Raw genomic sequence first — 19,930 nt, 5'->3', positions numbered from 1 at the left:
GTAATAAGTGTCAGTACTGTGTTGGATCGTTTTGAATTCTTAACCTGTTCATTGCATTCGTCACACTGTGTTTTATTCTCTGAAACGAAAAAAGTCTGAGTTTTTTATTTTTATTTTTTTATTTATATTTTTAGGGAACTTCTGTTTTAGTGAAGGACTTGTACACATGGAACGATCCATAGTTTAAGATCATGCTATTTCTTTTACAGGAAAAAGAAGCATATGAGCTTCAATATCTACTTCTTAATGGAAATCACGATCTACCAGTTGAAACTGTAGACTTAGACACATCAAGCATTTCAACGGCTGAGGAGACGGAGTCCTCCAGCAGTGATGACGAACTTGATTACCTGAAGCCACGGTTTCCTGTACAACAAACATTTCCGGCCTCCTGTACTTCTCCAAGAAGTGGAGAAAACTCTGATCAACAAAGTAAGTCTCCTGTTTTGTTTCATTACGATTTTTACTATGAGGTAGTATTCTCGCACAGGCAGTCTCGAGATATCTGTCAATTGTAAATCCGACCCTATGAAAGCCTCTCTGTTGATTTTTTGATTTAAATCGATTTTTTTGATTTAAATCAAATGTTTTTCTTCGTATAATACAAGTCGCGAACTGAAGAAAAAACATTAGGAATTAGTATTAAATGTTAATTATGTCATTTAAGTGAAAGTATTGGATTTTAATTTTGAATTAATCCCCAATCGTTAACCTATTTCAATACCAAACAATGTTTCTTAAGCATTAAGGAAAAAGTACAGCAATGTATATCAACATGACACTTTTCTTTTCACGAGAGTTACTGATATTTGGCAGGGGCATATTTTTAAACAATTGGAACTAGCTAGCAGCACGAAGTACATATAAAGTACTTAAATTTCGCCTAAAATGAACTAATTCACTCTATGACCTATGGAACCCGGAGGTTCAATGCCATGTTCACAAAAGCTCTCCTGACTTCTATCCTTAGTTAACTGAATCCAGTTTCTATTTTGTATTCTTATTTCTGCGAGATCCATCTTAATATTGTCCTCCCATCTGCGTCTAGGTCTTTCTAATGGTCGTTTTCCGATTGGACTTCCAGTTAAATCTTTGAAAGTGTTCCTACTTTCTTCCATTCTCGCTACATGTCCTGCCCATCTGAGCCTCCAAGATTTGATTACCCTAACAATGTATGGTAAATGGTATAAATTATGCAGTTCCTCATCATGAAGTTTTCGCCATTCCTCATTTTCGTTCCTTTTGGTTCCGAATATTTGTTTCAGGATTTTATTCTCAAATACTTTCAATCTGCGTTTTTTTCCTCAGCGTAAGCGACCATGTTTCACAACCATACAGCACAACAGGCATAATTATCGTTTTCTATATTTTAAAGCTTCAAATTCCTCCACACAATTCGCGACAATAAGAGATTTTGAACTGAATAATAACACGAATTTCCTGCAGGAATTCCAAAATAAAAAATCAAGCTGATCAGTTCCAGAAGAAACAACACTTGTAATTGTTAAAAATATGCTTTATGTGACGTGAAAAACAGTTCAAATGCGAGTTGTCCGTGCATTTAAGACATCTATACATAGCAGGCACGTTTTTATGTTCTGTTGACTTTTATTTCCTCTGACAGTTTTTCCTGCACAGGCGCGGCAAATTTTCTGCGATCACATCGCAGATCGCGGCATGTTCTGCAATGGGGTCAAGTATCCATTTTATCATAAGTATTATTCGATATTTTAACGCATCTAAAATTCTCGTATTACGATCCCGAGCAACTTCTATGTATTTAGTACATAAATTTCGCCCAAAATTTTAAAATCTATTTTCTTTTGTTTGTTTCGGAGAGGGGATCGGACCCCTCTAAATACGCCCCTATTATCTGGAAACAAACAAATAGACGTGGACACAAGAGTCTTCATCTTGAATGTCCATGGTGATTTCCCCGTTGGAATAGAAATTTTAAAACCCTGTGTTACAAAGAGAAGGAAGCAGGGTTCACCCGTAACCCGTTCAAACGGGATTTTCCCTGATAGTTCCCTATATGATACTCGTTTTCATACTGGGCTTACATACATTGAGTCTCATTGTATTATGATTATTATCTTCCATAATCGAAATAACAGAAGAGAAACGGGATTTTACTTACTTTCACTTTAAATTAATTCATTTCGGAATTTGGTTTAAATCAACGATTTTTATTTAAAAAAATCAAATGATTTAAATCTTGATTAAAATCGTGATTTAAACCAGACTGATTTAAATCAATCCACCCTGGTTGGATTGCATTTGAAATAGACAAAGGCCCAACAACCACCACTTCATCTGAAAGCTGAAAATTTTACAACCGCACACCTACACCCTGTGGGGATTTTCAAAAATAGGAAGGGATATTTTAATAAATAGAAGCTTTTTCTTTAGTGACGTGATCTAAACTGTGTTGAGAAGAAATTTAACTTTATATTTCTTCGATTACACTGGGTTGTAGATCAACACAAATACACTCATTATTCTAATATCAGTTACATAGTTGTGCACAAGAAATTATTTAAAAATTATTCTAGTTTTGAAAGTCACCAACAGCTACGGTTGGCTTATTTCACTAATTACAATTTCTATTGGAGTTACTCGATAAATATTATATTAAATATTATTACTTCTATTAGAATTGTTAAAAGTAAATTTTTACTGTGTTGAAATACTATCCACGTTTTCAGTGCTTTCTTTTCGCACCTTTAGCTTGCCTTGCAAATCTACGCTTGTACAGTTCATTTTTTAAAATTCGGAAGGTGCTCCTAATCCATTCGTTAACAATGAGATTTTTTCACCAGGTCTTAAACATTTGCGATTTGGCCCATATAGAGGAAACAAGTATCCTATTGTGTTAAATTTTCAGCAACTAATTCAAATAATTCAGAAGAGTTGGGCTTGTCCTTTACGTTATAATAGGTCTCAAAAACCACTTAACTTTAAGACAGAAGAATATTTTTTTTTTATCAAAGATTGATTATACTTCTGGTATCGTTCTATTTTCTAGAGCAGCATTGTTTCTTAAAGGCGTCAATGAATTCATTTTGCGTTTTTGTTCCGACGATAAAGATTACATCCAAGCTCTTGCTTTACCTAACAAACAACTTTGGATAACCTTACGCTTCTCGTCAGTTAGTTGCAACATATCGCCACAACATTGGAAACTTTGTAGAAATAAATGGGCTGCGCCAAGGCGACCTCAAGAAAACATGGGGAAATCTTTAAGAATCTTGCATTTGAAACGTTCATCGTATATTAGTATTAGGCTTAGAACGTAATTAAATGGAAAATTGATTTTGTGATCACTCATGAACGATACTGAAGTCGAAGTTTTACCCATATGAATATCAGGAAAAGATATTGATGTACGAACAGCATTTCCAATAGATCTCGAAGGAGGTATAACTGTAAATGCTGTATAAAGAACACTGGTGGATATCGAGGACATTGGCATTCCAGAAACGCAATGATCTAATTGACAAACACTATTAGTAGTGACAGGTGCACCAACAATTACAAAAATAGTATACAGGGTGTTTCAAAACAGCACCGACAACGTTAAGGAGATGATTCCTGATACCAAGATAAGGCAAAAATTATAAACCAACCTGGGTGCACAAATGTTTCCATTCGGAGTTGTAGGCTGCAGAAAAAATGAATTTTTAAGGTCCATATTTCCAAACACATGGGACCTACCATAGTCGGGTCAACACTTGACTTAAGAACTATTATGTGTTCTATCCAAAAATTCATATTTGAGGATCCTAAGGCATCCGCGTAACTATTTTATAGAGGAAGTTTGGCTACAGGTATATAATTTGAAGTTCTCACTAACTATATACAATTGTTGCGGAAATACCGCAGGATTCTGAATATAGATATATGGACAGGGCACATACTAGTTCTTAATTGAGGTCTTCATCTGACCACAGTAGGTCTCATAGAATAGAAGCTATGGAACTTTAAAGTTCATTTTTTCATATTTTCGGCAGCCTGTAACTCCGAAAGTAAGCGTTTGTGCACCCAAGCTGGTCTTTACATTTTCTTATCTTCCACTTCCCAAAATTGTCAGTGTTATTTTTAAGCACCCTGTATATTTCCAACATTGAACGTCATTTGGTAACTAAGACCACTAGAGCAATAAATGAAAGACTCACAATACGTTATGCGTGTAAATCATTCCCATAGAAGTGGTAACAACAAAAGCATTTATGTTTAGATAGGGACCGAATAAAAATACCGTTGTAGCTTTTGTCACAAGAATAAGTAACTATATTGGGCAAACTCATACTAAGGAGAGCGTTACTTTTAGAGGAATTCATGTTATTTATACGATTTTTTAATTATTAGCGTTTAAACTAAGTGTCTGCTTAAAGGGAATTTCCTTCTCAGTCGTTTCATTAGCACTGCTGGAACTTCAACGCGTAACAGATTGAATACAACAAGGTAATCGATTAGTGACAACTTCGGTACTATTATCATAAGGAAGTCAAACCCCTATTGCAAGACACTGACTCATTTATCAAGCTAGTGATTACGACTATCCAAAAGAACTAAGAAATACTCAGTAGTATTTTTAGTTTCCCAAAGAATGCATAGGACTGCCTTATTCTTGCAATGATCTTGATGTACTCTGTAGATTAATTTCATGAAAATCTATAGCTGTACTAATTTTATTAATATCAGTTTCTAAATTTTGAATTTGAGCTTCATGGTTTACTTGTACTCAATGCGGTTGTCCAAGTTTGTAATTCCGCACATACTTCCTGTCTCATCTAGTTTTAATTTTTTCTACTCGAGAAGTTAAAACTGGCATATCAAACCCAACTTCTTCATAAGTCTTCCTGGTTTCTTTTGATGACTACTACTTAGCCTTTAACTGTGAATTATCATTGTTATCTTTAACTTCCGAAGGAGCATTGCGAGCTTTAACCAAAGGAGAAGAAGCTACTGGTACATGTAACTAATTGGTGATCATTTCGTTAGTTTCATTGAATATTAGAGGAAGAATCCTGAATAACAACTTTCCTACAATTCTCTCTATTATTTTTAGGTTGGCAGTCAGGTCACAATCATTTGAATGATTACTGAATAATAGCATGATATGTACTGTATGTGTCTATGACTAATAGAGGGGAAGTGGAACCATCTGTGAATCAGTCATATAAAACTGACTTATTTCTGGCTATACTGTTTTCTCCGGGGATTGAAGAGTTACATCGCGAGAAGCGTAATTGATCCTCAGAATCGGAAACCCATACTTCCAAGTTTCCTCTAGTTGCTCCCAATTTTCCGCTTACATTTTTCTCATATATAAAGCAAGTTACGTACAAAATGTTTATTTCTGTCCTTTCATTTTAATACCTACTATTACCCACAAATTTCATAAACATTCCTCTACAAAAAAGCATTAACAAAAGCTCACGCCAGCGAATAATTCCACCATTTACTCATCTCGCTTTACTTACTAAGTATGCCTTAAATATATACATAAATCCCGTTAGTGTCCTCTCTCTAGCACGACAAGTCCTGTCACCGTCTCCAAGAACTGTAATATACCTAAGACAGAGCAGCGTAACTAAAAAGCATGGACCTCCCCCCTCCTACAAGGACCTCTCCAAGTAATATAGCACAAATTTTTTACTTTAGATGTTCCATCTAGTCTGTCGCTGTTTGCTCATATGCAAGAAATTACACATATTATTAACATATGTCAAACTTTCCTTGCAGAAACGGCACGATTTAAAATAAATTAACACATAAGATATTTACAATTAATATACAAAAACTCACCAAAACTTCTGGATCCTGCTCACACTTTTGAAACCGGTGAACCTTCTAGAAAAGAATTCGATAACTATTTTGTCAATATGGACATGGTAACTTAATCCTCAGAATTATATAAGAACTCAACCATCTGCAACATTATGCTTCAAATATACCCTGACCAGCAAAATCATTATTTCAATCTACCTAATATATGGTATGTCCAACTTTAGCTAGTAGAACAGCACCAATGCTAGGGATGGGCACGAGCGAGTTTTTCTTTGAAACTCGACTCAACTCGAAACAGACATCTTTGAACTCGACTCGAGAACTCGGCTTGAAAAATTTCCTCCAACCCGACTCGAATTTGGTTCGAGTTTCGAGTCGAGTCGAGCCGAATCGTGTGCGTAGTTCAAGTACTCTCTTCAAGTATCATACATACACAATAAAATTATTATTAATGCCACTACTAATACTAATACTACAACAACTTATTAATAATAATAATAATATAAGGGCCGCCGTGTCTCATTGGTAGAGCGTTCATCTCTGGTGCATGGGGTCCCGGGTTCCATCTCTGCTTCCGCCAAATGAACCTTGTGGTGGATGAACACTGTGCATGGGTTGCCTCGGGGCTCGCCCATTTCCTCCCACTTTCTTCATTCCACCATTTCATTCATTTTTCATCTCCCTCTCCTCTTGCCTAGCCGACATAAGAGTAGGACGTAAAACTCAAAGATGTATTATTATTACAGCGTTTTTGGTTCGCAATCGGAAGGTCCCATGCTAGAATCCAAAGTTCAGTATCCTGACAGGTTTTCTAGGATTTTCCTCAGTTACGCCAGGTCAATGTTGAGATGGTACCTCAAAATACAGACCCTGGCCGCCGTCCTTCCACTTCCTTTCCCAATGTTGTTATTATTGTTAAATTGTTGAGTGCTCCAGTGTAAAATGGCCTCTTAAGATTGTATCTGGTAGCTTAGTAATAAATAAATAAATAAATACATCTCTCGTTCACTTAATTCTGCAAAAGATGGCTGATGGTAGGCATGAAGGCATACGTTTCCAGGTACATATACACTTCCTAAGAGACCACCACTTTTTCGATACGAGACAGATACAAACTTTGTCTCCTAGACTACTGTCATGGTCTGTATATGAGTAACTTTAAGACACAATCTATGCTACATTCGCGAAATGTTTTCTTGAGATTCGTGTAAAATTGATTCAAATGCAAAGGTTTCCGCGGCCCAATGCATATTTCATTAATTTTAATGGCCCATATGTAATTTGCATATTTATGGGATTTCATATATCCGGAATTAAATCACACACTACTATAACGCTCGGGAACAAAATTGTTTTTACACTAGTTTCTTTAGATGGAATTGGACATGAATGTGGGTATATACAAAACAAATTGGATCAAGTATTGGATCAAAGAATTGTTGTGAATGAATGTTAGTCTAGTAGTACTTTACTGAGTAAATAGGTAGAACGATACGGAGGAGAGATTTGAATCGGATAAGCACAACAGTGGCTTGTGATTGAAGAAGACAAAATTATGTATGTAACACTGCTGTCAGAAATAAAATAAAGTATGAATAATGATAATATATTGTAGATATTCGCTATTATTATTATTATTAATAATAATAATGATAATAATAATAATAATAATTTCAGCACGCAAAGTGTCACACATGTAAGTATTTCGTGAAAGCAGAGAAATGAACTTCTTTTTCCGATTGCCTTTGTAAATAGCTGTGGGATTCTTCCTGTTATTTGAGGAGTGTCTGCAAAATTTGACTACCATAGCTTTGTTCAGATAAATGACACACTGCCGCAGAAAAGTAATATTGTTCTACTTTTATTGCCTACTATAAAAAAGGAAAGAGCTTAAAACTATTCAGTAAAGAAAAGTCTGAACCTCTGTAGGGACCTCTGATTACAGATTCCGTTTGGTGGTAACTTGTTTACTTGCATAGTTGTAGGGCTGTTGAACAATAAACCACACGTGTTCAGTTGTAATCCAGTCTAAATCTGTAAGAACGTTTGCCTCCAATGAATAAGATAAAAGAATTTCCGGCCATACGAAATATAAAGAAGCGAAGTCAGCACTTTATTTACCATGATATGTGGGGGGCGCGGTACCTCAGTGGTAGAGCGTTCACCTCCGGTGCTTGGAGTTCCTGGTTCCATCCTAGCTCGCGCCGTGTGGACTTTGTGGTGGACAAACCTTGCTCGTGGGTTTTCTTGGGGTTCTCCCGTTTCCTTCCACTTTCTCCATTTCACTCATCTCTCATCATCACCGTCTCCTTTAGCCTAACTTGAAGATTTCATTTCATTTTTACCGTGTGGATTTAGCGAACATAATGATAATTGTCACTTCTGGTAAAATTACGTTATTAGGTGGACTGGATTGGTATTAAACCACAAGATAAACTTGTTTGGTATGTGTCATTGTATCGAATTGCATAGGAATGATGAACTTTATTTTCATACTTACTCGAATGTCAGAAAATGTGGCATACAATTATGTTTCCACGAGCTGCCCATATTATACAAATAACAACATTGTTATACGGAATAGGCTTTTTGCAAATATTGGTAATTCTCGCAAGAAATTCTAAATATGAGGAATTTAAAAATACCATAGGAAAATTATACAGCTAAAGAATATAGGAATATTACTAAAGAGTATTATGAAGATAATTTAAAGTTAAGTATGATTTCTTTTGTCACTAGAATTCCTTATAATGATTGATACTAACAAAAACAGACTAATAAAGCAATATGTTAATACTGAAAAATTAGTAATTTCTCCATATAGCCTATTAGCCCAGTCAATGAAGGTAAAAATAAGCTAGATGTCGGAAGTAATTCCCGGAGAGCTGAATGTTTTCCTGTTGATAGACTATGATGAGACATGTAATTTCCCAAAAGTCCCCGGTTCTCCCCCTTGTGCTTTCCCCCCAGCCCCCCTTAAATGTGAATTTGCCGTCTCTCAGAAAATTAGCCGTAACTCCAAAACTAGTGGAGCAAATGCTTCGCAATTTTTTTTATTTTCTTTGTCTGATGTTAAGCTATAAAAAAGGTGTCTTTCATTTTTCTCGAAAAATGTATAGTTTCGTGGCAATTGTGTCTTAAAGACAAAACAGTTTTTTGGCGGGAAAAATTCCCTTTAATTTTTTTCTACGAGGTAAAGTAAAAAAAATGTTTCAAATGAAAGTTTTAGATCGAAGTCTAAGCTTTGAAACGAGGTATATTATGATAATATTTAGTTGATACATAACGAAAAAATAACAAAAATGTGCTCCACCGAGTCAGCGAGCCTCAGTGCTGGTGTAATCCGACGAAATAGTACAGTGAGCTCAGAAATCTTAGTAAGAGCACAGAAGAGTTATGTACAATTTTTTACCCCATAAACTTAATTTGGATTGGAGGTATAAAGAAGCAACCTGGCTGGAATGGACTTATGAACATTATTTGCAGCACCAAGCATTCTTCTGAATCTACATGTGTTATGGCAGTACCATTTATAAACTTAGACCCAAATAATATGTCTACTATCTATTATGCTTTATATTTTGCTGCAGATCAATGTAGAAAAATAAATCAATCTTGCATTAAATCAATCTACTTTTGACCAACCATTGTATCTGAAAGCAACAGAAGTCGTAGAAAGGCCAGATCCTAATAGTGACTTATCAAAGGTTATTCTTAGGTTAGGTGGATTTCACCTTTAATGTCTTATATGGGATCAGTGGGCCGCATAATGGAAGGAAGTGGCTTACAAAATCTATGGGAAACTGTTTATGGTACGGCAACTGTTAATCACATGTTAAGTGGGCATGCATATTCTAGAGGAATAACAGCTTATTGTTTAACTGCAGCGTCTCTCATTACGGTAATGAGAGAAGTATATCCAAAGATTGAAGAGGACTGCAAGAAATTAGATGGCATATGTCAGCAGCTTATTGACAAGGAACTGGATTTTGAGCAAATTAACCTGGATGATGAAGTTACAGAAACTGTTTTAAACATTGAAACAAATTTTAAAGAGATAAAAATATCTTGCAGGACAGCAAAGCTTTGGCTAAATCCAATTAAGTGCATAGATCTTATGTTGAAATTTATATTTGCAGGAAGAACTGGCAACTGGAACATGCACTTGAGTACAGTAGTAGACATGCTTCCATACTTCCATGCTGCAGGCCACTTGCCCTATGCTAAATCCGTGCATTTATATGCTCAGCAAAAGTTGAAACTCGAATCTAAACTATCAAAAGAAGAATACGAGTTATTTACTAAACAAGATTATTTTACCGTTTGCAGGAATGGGAAATATTGGTCAGGAACTTGGACAGACATGATAATAGAACAATGCCTAATGCGTCCAATGAAAGCGGTGGGAGGTCTGACGCATGGAAGAGGAATAACAGATAGTACTTTGTCAAAATGGATTCATGGAACACCGTACTGTTTAAAGATACAAGAAGCCTTAGATAAATTTGCAGGAACAGTCATAAATTTTACTGAACAGCATGTTGAACTGCGGGAATCAAGGAAAGAAAGAGATAACAAGGATACTGAGAAATTTACATTTTGGCTGGGACAGCACAACCCTTTTACCAAGCTTTCAGGGGATCTCGTGTCTTTACATTCAGGCTTTGTGTCAAATGATAGTGTTAACAGTGATAAAGCTTAAGAAGTGGGTTTGGCAGCTATGGAAAAAATGAAAGGTAAGAGTTTTGGAGAGCTAAAATTCAAAAGAAAAGACATGGTAATTACTCAAGCCAGTCATAAGTCTGTATCGGTTCGATCATTAAAAGTGAACATAAATCCACAACAGCTTTTTAATAGAATTTTATGTGTATGTGACAGCCCGAATAAACTGAAAATGTATTTGGAATATGAATTGTCTTCTGTACCTCCATCGATTTTTGATTATACTTATCTTCGGAAAGGAACTAAATCATCTATAGTTAAAGTATTTTCGGAAGGAATCGTTGAGCAACCATGCTTAAAAGATGCTGGGATAGTTATCGACGGGGGTTTCCTTCTTCATTATGTTTCATGGCCTAAGGATGCTACATATGGAGATATTGTTAGGAACTATTTCTCATTTGTACTGTCCAAGTATGGAAATAATTGTACGGTGGTGTTCGATGGTTATCCAGAAGAGGCGACTACGAAAGATGAAGAACACGAAAGGAGGACACTGAAATATTCCTCATGCGAAATACAGTTCGACGAAAATACTAAATGTGTCGTAAAAAAAGAACCTTTTCTTTCTAACAGAAAGAACAAAAAGAAATTGATTGAATGCACATGTAAAGAGTTGGAAAGGTCGGATTAGCAGCAGTTATAGCTGAAGAAGATGCTGATACTGAAATTGTAAGGACTGGAATTGACAAACTTGATACCTTTTCCAGAGTGATTGTTGCTGGAAATGACACGGACATTTTAATATTGCTAGTTGCATTAGCACCAGAGAAGAGACCCATTTTCTTTCGAAAAGATGTTGGAGGAAAGAACCCATCAAGCACTTGTTTTGATATCGATAAATTGAAAAGATCCAACAAAAATATAGACAAACTTCTCCTTTTTGACCATGCTATCTCTGGTTGTGATACAAATCCGTCATTTTTAGGAATTGGGAAAATAAAAGCAGTTGAATTAATTCAAAAAACCACAGAGGCAAAATGTGAGGAGGCACAATGTTTCCTGCAACAAGATGCATCACAAGATACTCTTGTCGAGAATGAAGAAAAGTTTGTTCTTTCAATGTACGGGCTAAGTAAATATTCAACTTTAAACGAAGCTCGTTATTTCAGATTTACAAGACTAACTGCAGAGACTTCTTTGAAGTCAAACTTTGATTTAGCTAAATTACCACCAACCTCAGAAGCGTGTCGTCATCACCTCTTCAGTGTGTACTTACAGGTGCAATTGTGGTTGGGGAACAAACTTAATTCTACTGATTGGGGTTGGAAACATGAATATATCAAAGAAAGTGATGAAAAAAGAAGAGTCTTAAGACCGATACTAAGTATGAAACCTTTTGCTCCTGATGACCTCCTAGCAATAATTTCATGCTCTTGCAAGTCAGTGTGTCAGGTAGCTGCAGAATATCTGACTTTACCTGTTCAGCTATGTGTGAGCACTGTAATGGGTTATCATGCAACAATGTACCTCAATACAATGAAGATTTTGAAGATCAATTACACGGATAATCTGGCTTCATTTTAAAATGAATATTAGAAAACATTGCACACAGTATTCTTAGGTAATAGTGGTGGGTGGGTGGGCCGTGATGCTGTTCTTGTTATGAATTTATTTAAAAGTATAGAAATTAAAATAAACTCATAATATAAGAAAGCTGCCGGTTGTTGCCAGTCCGGGACAGGGCGGGTCCATAGGTGGTGGATAATGGAAAGCCCAATATGAGGGTAGGGAATAGTCCCCCCAAATCAAAACTGGCATTTTCTGATCTTATTCCTATGAGGCTTGAAGCATATTCTTATGACGTTCAAAGCTACATTACTCAGCTCTGGATTTACGTACTGTGACAATACATACCTCGTTTTAAAGCTTAGAATTCGATCTAAAACTTTCATTTGAAACATTTTTTACTTTACCTCGTAGAAAAAAAATTACAGGGAATTTTTCCCGCCAAAAAACTGTTGTTTTCTCTTTAAGACACAATTGCCACGAAACTATACATTTTTCTAGAAAAATGAAAGACACCTTTTTTATAGCTTAACATTAGACAAAGAAAATAAACAAAATGCAAAGCATTTGCTCCACTGGTTTCGGAGTTATGGCTAATTTTCTGAGAGACGGCAAATTCACATTTAAGGGGGGCTGGGGGGAAAGCACAAGGGGGAGAACCGGGGACTTTTGGGAAATTACATGTCTCATCATAGTCTATCAACAGGAAAAAATTCAGCTCTCCGGGAATTTGTTCCGACACAAAACCTATTTTGACTGGGCTATATGATAAGATATTCAGAAAAGTGATCAATTTTAAATTATCCCTTTTATTAATCATTCATAATGAGAGCCATTTCAACGCAGCTATACAGTCACAAATATAAAGACAAGGTGATTAATTGTTGATAATTATGGTTGGGGGGGGTAATTCGATATATATATATATATATATATATATATATATATATATATATATATATATATATATATATATATATATATGTAAAATATTGAAAAATATGGTAAATTTTACGTATTAATTAATTAATTACCAGTATTCATAACGTGAGAGCTGCTTCAACACGGCTATAGCATAAAAGTGTGTACCAGGAGATAAATTGATACCGACATCAATTTGATTAAAGAGGGGTTACATGAGACACATCATGTATAGGCCTATATCCATCTTAGAATATCCCGGCAACCCTGTTATTTTTCTGTTCTGGAGTTAGCAGTTACCTGAATCACCGCGGTGCTCGGCTCGGGTTCAGGGTTGTCAACGGATTGAGTGGTTCGGCTTACAGCTCATCTACTATCGAGCCGAACCGAGAAGTGAGCCGAGTCAACACCTCACCTAACCGAGACGCAAAAAACCGATGGCTCGCCTGAGCCGAACCGAACCGATTCGGTGGCTCATCCCGAACGAGCCGGCTCAGGCCATCGGCTCAATTGAGCCGAGTCGATGGCTCATCCCAACCGAGCCGGCTCGAGCTGTTTGCTCAGTTGAATTGAGCCGAGACCGTTGGCATCACTACCCGGGTTGGGCTTCTGCTTAGGTTCAGAATTACGACCGTGCAGGTCTCAGCCTTGATGGTAAAAGCTAATGTATATACATATATATGTGCTCACGACATTTGAGGCTGTCTTTTTATTTTTAAAAATCTATTGTGGTCTCGTTATCGAGACGAGGGGAGATGCAAGCAGTGTCCGCTCTCGTGAGCAACACTAAAAGTATTCCACGTTACGGCTTACATTTCTCTTGGCTTTCGCTTTCCAGTTTAATCAGGCCATGATTTCAAAATGAGCTAAACGAGCGAGCCATGTATCAAACTCGACTCGAAACTCGATGTCAAAAACAGTAACTCGACTCGAGGAAACTACTTTTGACTCGGCTCGAAACTCGACTCTTGCCCATCCCTAACCAATGCGGTTGGCATGGAAACAATGAAATCTTGGTAGGTGGTTAGAAACATGACACATCACATCCATATACTCAGGTCACTTAGAGAAATTTCGCGGAGGGGGTAGGCGAGCTCGAATCTGACTTCAGTGACATCTCACAGATGTTCAACTGAGTTCAGATCAGATTAATTTGGTGGCCATTACGGTTACTAAAATTCACCACTCTGCTGATCTACCCAGTGTAGCACAAGGTTTTCCTTATGGAAAGGCGTGTTGTCCTCTGTAAAATGCCATTCCTGGCTCAAAATATCGTGGACATGAATGGATGTACGTGCTCAGCAGTGAGCTGCCGAAAGCTACAAGCCGTAATGTTGCCCCCACACGCATTAGTTGGTCCATGGATGAACATATGATTTTTTTTAAAAATTGTAATGGAGCCACCATCGGGCTGTCATTCTGCTCTACACGTTTCGAGCAGCTGTTTTCATGGAAGAGAAAGGATTCTGACTAGATCATCGATGTGATGAAGGCAGTATTGTGATTCATCGGATCATAAAATGTACAATTGCTCTGCAGTCTGATGACGATTGGCTCACGCTCATTTCAGTCGTTATTGATGATGCCATGTGGTTAATCCTGACGGAATATTAGGTTCGGAGGCCAATGTCTATTAGTGTACACTGAACTCCGTGCTCACTCATACCCCTGTCTTTCAAAATTCTCGTTGACTTTTTAGAATAGAGTTCCGATCTTTTAATGTAAATATTCATCTTTTGTGGGACACACTGTACCTCTCTTTACTCTGTGTCAAAAACTTCCAAAATTTATATTTTTTATCTTTTTACCTGTGAAAGGGAATGAGATGATGCTAAGGTGTGTCAAGGTACACTAGATCGTCGTATACAGCCCTGGACTGTGTCCCTGGACACAGACACTCCTGTCAAAAATTGAGCTTAATCCTTGACCCCCAAATTAGATAGCCCTTCTAGAAAACCTACGGAATTTATAATTTTTGGTAATTTTATGCCCATGAAAGAAAACGAGATAACGTAAGGTGGGGTCATAGTACCCTAAGTGGTTCTATCCAGCCCTGGGCCGTAGCCCTGGGCACACACCCTTCTTTCAGAAGTGGGCCTTGATCTTTGATCCCCAAAGTTAAGTATCTCTGCCAAAATTTAGAGTAGATGGTCCTAGATACCCGTAGATCATTGAACCCTGACCTTTAAAAAAAACTGCTGACTCGGCTAGATATAAAGCCACTCCTACTACTATGGAGTTAATATTAGTGAAGAATAAGGAAATGATACCGGTCGATTTCTTTAAAATATTCCACGGTAACTTTCGTAGAAAATAATTCAATTTTAATATAATTTTATATATGTATATATATATATATATATATATATATATATATATATATATATATATATATATATATATATATATCTTTAAGGCTTTCCTACATCCTCCTGCGTTTGCAGAAAATCATTCAAGAATGAGTGGCGTATTAAGTCCTCATAATATTGAGTAGACGTATCCAGCAATTTGAAATACTTCTACCATGATAAATTTGTATCAATTATATACAAGATTTGATTCAATATGACACAAAACAATTTTGAGTCTTCACAATCGTCCCCAGTACTTGAATTTAAAAGCATTCGCAAATGGATAGGGCAACTTATCGCCTTCCCTCCTGATTTATATATATATATATATTTATATATATATATTCTACGATAACGTTTGTAAAATTATTCGATTTTGTGAATGCCTTGTATGTATTTATTAAGAGTATCACACATTTCCTACAACGTGTAGTTGAAGTCAACCAAGAATGAGGTTTTGTTAACGAATCGTTTGTGCTTCCCTGGGTTATTTCATTCTCTCAGTAACGACTCTCCTTCCGCGAAAGCACATTATAGCAGCTGTATACAAATAGAGGAAAAAAGTGTTCACCAGATTAGGTGAGAGAAAAGGAAAAAAAACACTCATACCATCTAGCAAAGTGATCTTTTCCAAGTTGAAACTGATCAAAACTTAGTTTCATTCATCAATTCACCGGTTTCTGAAAATTTATTTTTAATAAATCATTTCACGCTTATATTATGGAGATTTATATTAAAATGTAGTTTACATCTATCTGATCTATTAGCTCGTATAAACTTCTTAAACATATATTTTGATTGTTTTCTAGAGAAATAAAGTTCATTATATATATAATACAGTAGACCTTGGCACAAGATGGCTGAAAGAAAGGAGGGAACTCAGTACTGTTCCCAATTCAACTTTCCACGTTCTAAGGCCGGCCCTGCTGCTCGGGTCACGAACTCCTTTTGGAACGAACAATGAACACAATAACCGAAAATTAAACTAAAATGCTTGTTTGGCTGTTAACCAAACTCTCTTTAACTTCTCTCACTGTACTTAAGTAACATAGGTATATTTGTAGTTTTCATGGAGCTAAAATCTTCTTTTCTTTATCTTAGGTGTCTGGAGACATGGGTACAACTTCATTGCCTAGATACATTGAAGTCCTTGAAGCCGTGGCTGTGAGCAAGGAGGTAGATGGCATAATTGTATCATTTCAATGGGAAAGTAAAACATTCTGTTCAATTTTCAAGCCTAAACTTTGTCATAAACACCTAGATCGTACCCTTTCACCTCCAACAGAAGTTCTGATAAGCGTATGGAAGCTGCCAGAAGTGAATTATTACCCATCCGATGAGAAGTTCTACATCACAGATTTATGGTGTAAATCTGAGACAAAGTTGAATTTACCAGAACCGATTGTAGACATTCTCGGGTATGTGATTAGTATTTCTCCGGAAGTAATCGTTATCAGACTGGAGCCATTTAATGAGTCTGTGGTGTATGAAGTTCAGAACTTGTCTGACTCAATTCTTTTGAGCTGCAGTGATTTTCTAATCGTACGAGCATTATTTGTTCGAATGTCCACAGATTATTTCGTTCCTTTGCAGGTGTATTGGAATCCTGAATTTTGTAAGGATAAATATTTAACGCTTTTCAACACACGATTGACCCTTGCAAAACAACCGCAGAAAGTAATATCGAATGTTTCTAGAAACAGTTACCACGGGATTTTGCCAGTACGCAATGTGCCAAGTGTTGTGTATGCAGTCAGAAAGAAGACCTACGAAGTATATGTTGCCACTTTTGATTCTGCGTTCCAAATCAGCAAAGGTTCAGTGTACTCGCGTGAATCAGGGCATAGAAATAAAGAGTTGGAATTGGGAGATTGGGTCGAATCTTGGATTATCGGGTTTGGTCCAACTGAAAATTTGAAATGTCGCCAGTTACATATCGCTTGCACATGGAGTCCTGAAATAAACCAAGAAGTGGAGAAGTTTCTGGATACATTTATAGCAAAGGGAGAATTTAGCACTTCACCAATTGTGTCGGGTGGAATTCTTACAAGTAGTAAAGAACCTACAGAACGACAACGGAGTCCGCCGGAACAAAATCAGGCTAAGTTGACGGAAGTAACCGAAGAAGAAGGAGTGTTTTGTGCCTTTTCCCGCGTATTTCATTTCACACGTAATCAGTTCAAAATTTTTGGAATTCCAATATCGGACACCGACATCAAATTGACGTCTTTGCTTTCTTCAGGTGAGTGTGCATAATGTTATATATAAAGCTGAATGCTTATTTTTTTTATGCAAATAGGTAATTTTAGGGAGGACACCGTAGGCTATGTATAATTTAATTGAGGTTCACATATTAAAGAGAGGGTTCAAAATTTGATTTAATTTCCAGCTTAGCGTCCCTTTCAGCAGCGAAGTTACATGACACGTGGTCTTACAGCTTAATGTAGGATCTGAACCACATGAACGTCTGCCGGGAATCAATTCCAGGTCTCCAACACCAAAAGTGCGTACTCTAACTGCTTAGCCACAAGGGAGTTCGATCAAAATTTACGTAAATAATAGTGTGTCTCACGAACTCCTCAAATTAGGAGGGCAAAAATTGATATATAAACCTCCTATAAGGTAACCCGTGCCCCGCCGTTCTAAAAAAAATCCCACTAAGGCAGTAGACGGGCAATTTACATTTTTTCTCCATACTCAAAATGGAAGTTTCATAGCACTTCGCTCGAGCTGGGTGTTTCATCATGGTACTTTTGTAGAAATACCTATCCTGAAAAAAAAATAAAAATTTATGCCAGTCACATAATGCCATACCGTGTCTCTGTTATGTATGAATCTTTAAGTGGAGTTAACACTAAGGTCAACATGGGTTTTTATCTTTTATTTCGACTCAAATACACGTTCTAAAGAGATGAAAGGGAGTCAAATATAAGTTTCAATCATTTTCCATGAACTTACCTTTGCTGTGCGACACCCGATGCTTTAACTATTGTATATATAAATAGATAGATAGATAGATATACACGGAAGTAGCATAATTCGGAAGTAATTTGTTCATACTAGCTTTGCTATCTTAAATAACTTAAATAGAAATACAAATGGCTGAGCCAAAGCAACGTTTTTTAAAAATAATAATTGTGTAACAGTTTCGCCAACTAGCTGAACATATTGACTTCATCAGATGTCAGGCTTCGTCAGTGTCTGATGAAGCTAATATGTTCAGTTAAATGGTGAAACTATTACACATTTATTATTATTTAAAAAAAAAAACGTTGCTTTGCTCAGCGATTTGCATTTCTAGTTTAAAATAATTCCGAAGTTTCTTTAAAGCGAATAAAGTTTCTATTGGCAACGAATATATAACATGATATGCATATCTCATCAGTGAATTTTTACTGAACACATTTCGCTGTAGTGATTAGGTAGACTTGAAAACATAGAAATAATGGACTTAAGAAACGGAATGATGGTTTAGTAATAAAATGTTCATTTGATATAACGGATGTCTGGTTCTATCTAGAATGTGGTAGTATCGTAATTAAGATCACCAGTTTGTGAACTTCCTACAGGGTTCCCATTATTCTTTCCACTAAGTTCATTCCATCATTGTTTCTGTCATAATCTATTTTCATTTATTATTGATCGCCATTAACTTAAAGGAAATATTATGCTTCGTTACACAGAAAATAGTATTTAATTACTTGTTTTGAGAAAACCCTGCTCACATCTTATTAATTTGACTATACATTTATACTATATACTCTTCTCAACACTTCTTTCTACTTACTTTCGTCAACCAACCTTTCAACATACTTGACTTGCATTTATCACATATGCCGAACACATACAACTCACCCAAATCAACCATTCTATTTTTATCATAGAAACATTCACGACCCCAATTCTTATTTTTCAGTTAAAAAAATGAAACGTACTGCTTTACTTCTATAGATCGATACAATTAAATGATGATATACAATACTGATGAAGTAAAAATTCCAGGATCCTTGTATTTTTTTCAATGGTCGCTGAAATATTACCTAATATCTGTGAGTATTACATATGGGCCCATTTTAGTGTGGTTCTTTATCTAGCTAGCTTTCGTGTTCAATACTTTTCTCCTTCTAAATTGAAAGTGGTACCAGAGGAAAGTTTGGTGCTGAACAATGCCAGTTCAAGCCAGTGATGATATACAATCGTAATTACATCTTCTATCTATGGATCTCGTAGCATTAATTAGTAGTAGCATTAACCGTCGTGGTCTAGTAGTTGTCATTATCTTGTTGCATGTGGAGTAGGAAGAAAGTCAAGAAGGAAAACGATGATCAGAATGCGAAGGTAAGCACTTTACTGAAAAAAAAATTGCGCTACAGCAGATGGAGCTCTCCACTCTTATACGACCATTACAAAAACAAGCAACCCAACGAGAAATTATATAGGTCCGCTGGTAAGCCACTGCAAACTTCACATAAAACACAGTGGGTTTCTGCAAGTTGTCGCTATCTAAACTTAGTATATGATCTCTGTTGCTCAATTGACACAGTAACCGACATCTATAGTCTCTATTTTTAACATTTGTCAGTCATGATGCTTACATTACAGAACTCAGAAACGTCAGTTTCCTGAAATTCAAG

The 19,930-nt window shown here is 36.4% G+C and overlaps 1 protein-coding gene across 1 annotated transcript in view; it reads left to right on the top strand.

Moving 5' to 3' along the window:
* Positions 1–294: 294 nt before the first annotated feature.
* The window catches only part of LOC145675605 (uncharacterized), a 46,626-nt gene continuing 26,990 nt past the window's right edge, over positions 295–19,930 (top strand). Inside the window, exons 1-2 of the mRNA XM_081746140.1 lie at positions 295–432; positions 16,398–17,538. Coding sequence (XP_081602266.1) covers positions 16,410–17,538 — 1,129 coding nt within the window. The 5' untranslated portion in view covers positions 295–432; positions 16,398–16,409. The remainder of the gene's footprint in view (positions 433–16,397; positions 17,539–19,930) is intronic.

The sequence above is a fragment of the Thermobia domestica genome, chromosome 18 (assembly GCF_964235325.1).
Source record: "Thermobia domestica chromosome 18, izTheDome1.hap1.1, whole genome shotgun sequence".
Lineage (NCBI taxonomy): Eukaryota > Metazoa > Arthropoda > Insecta > Zygentoma > Lepismatidae > Thermobia > Thermobia domestica.
This window is presented reverse-complemented; position numbering and strand designations above follow the sequence as displayed.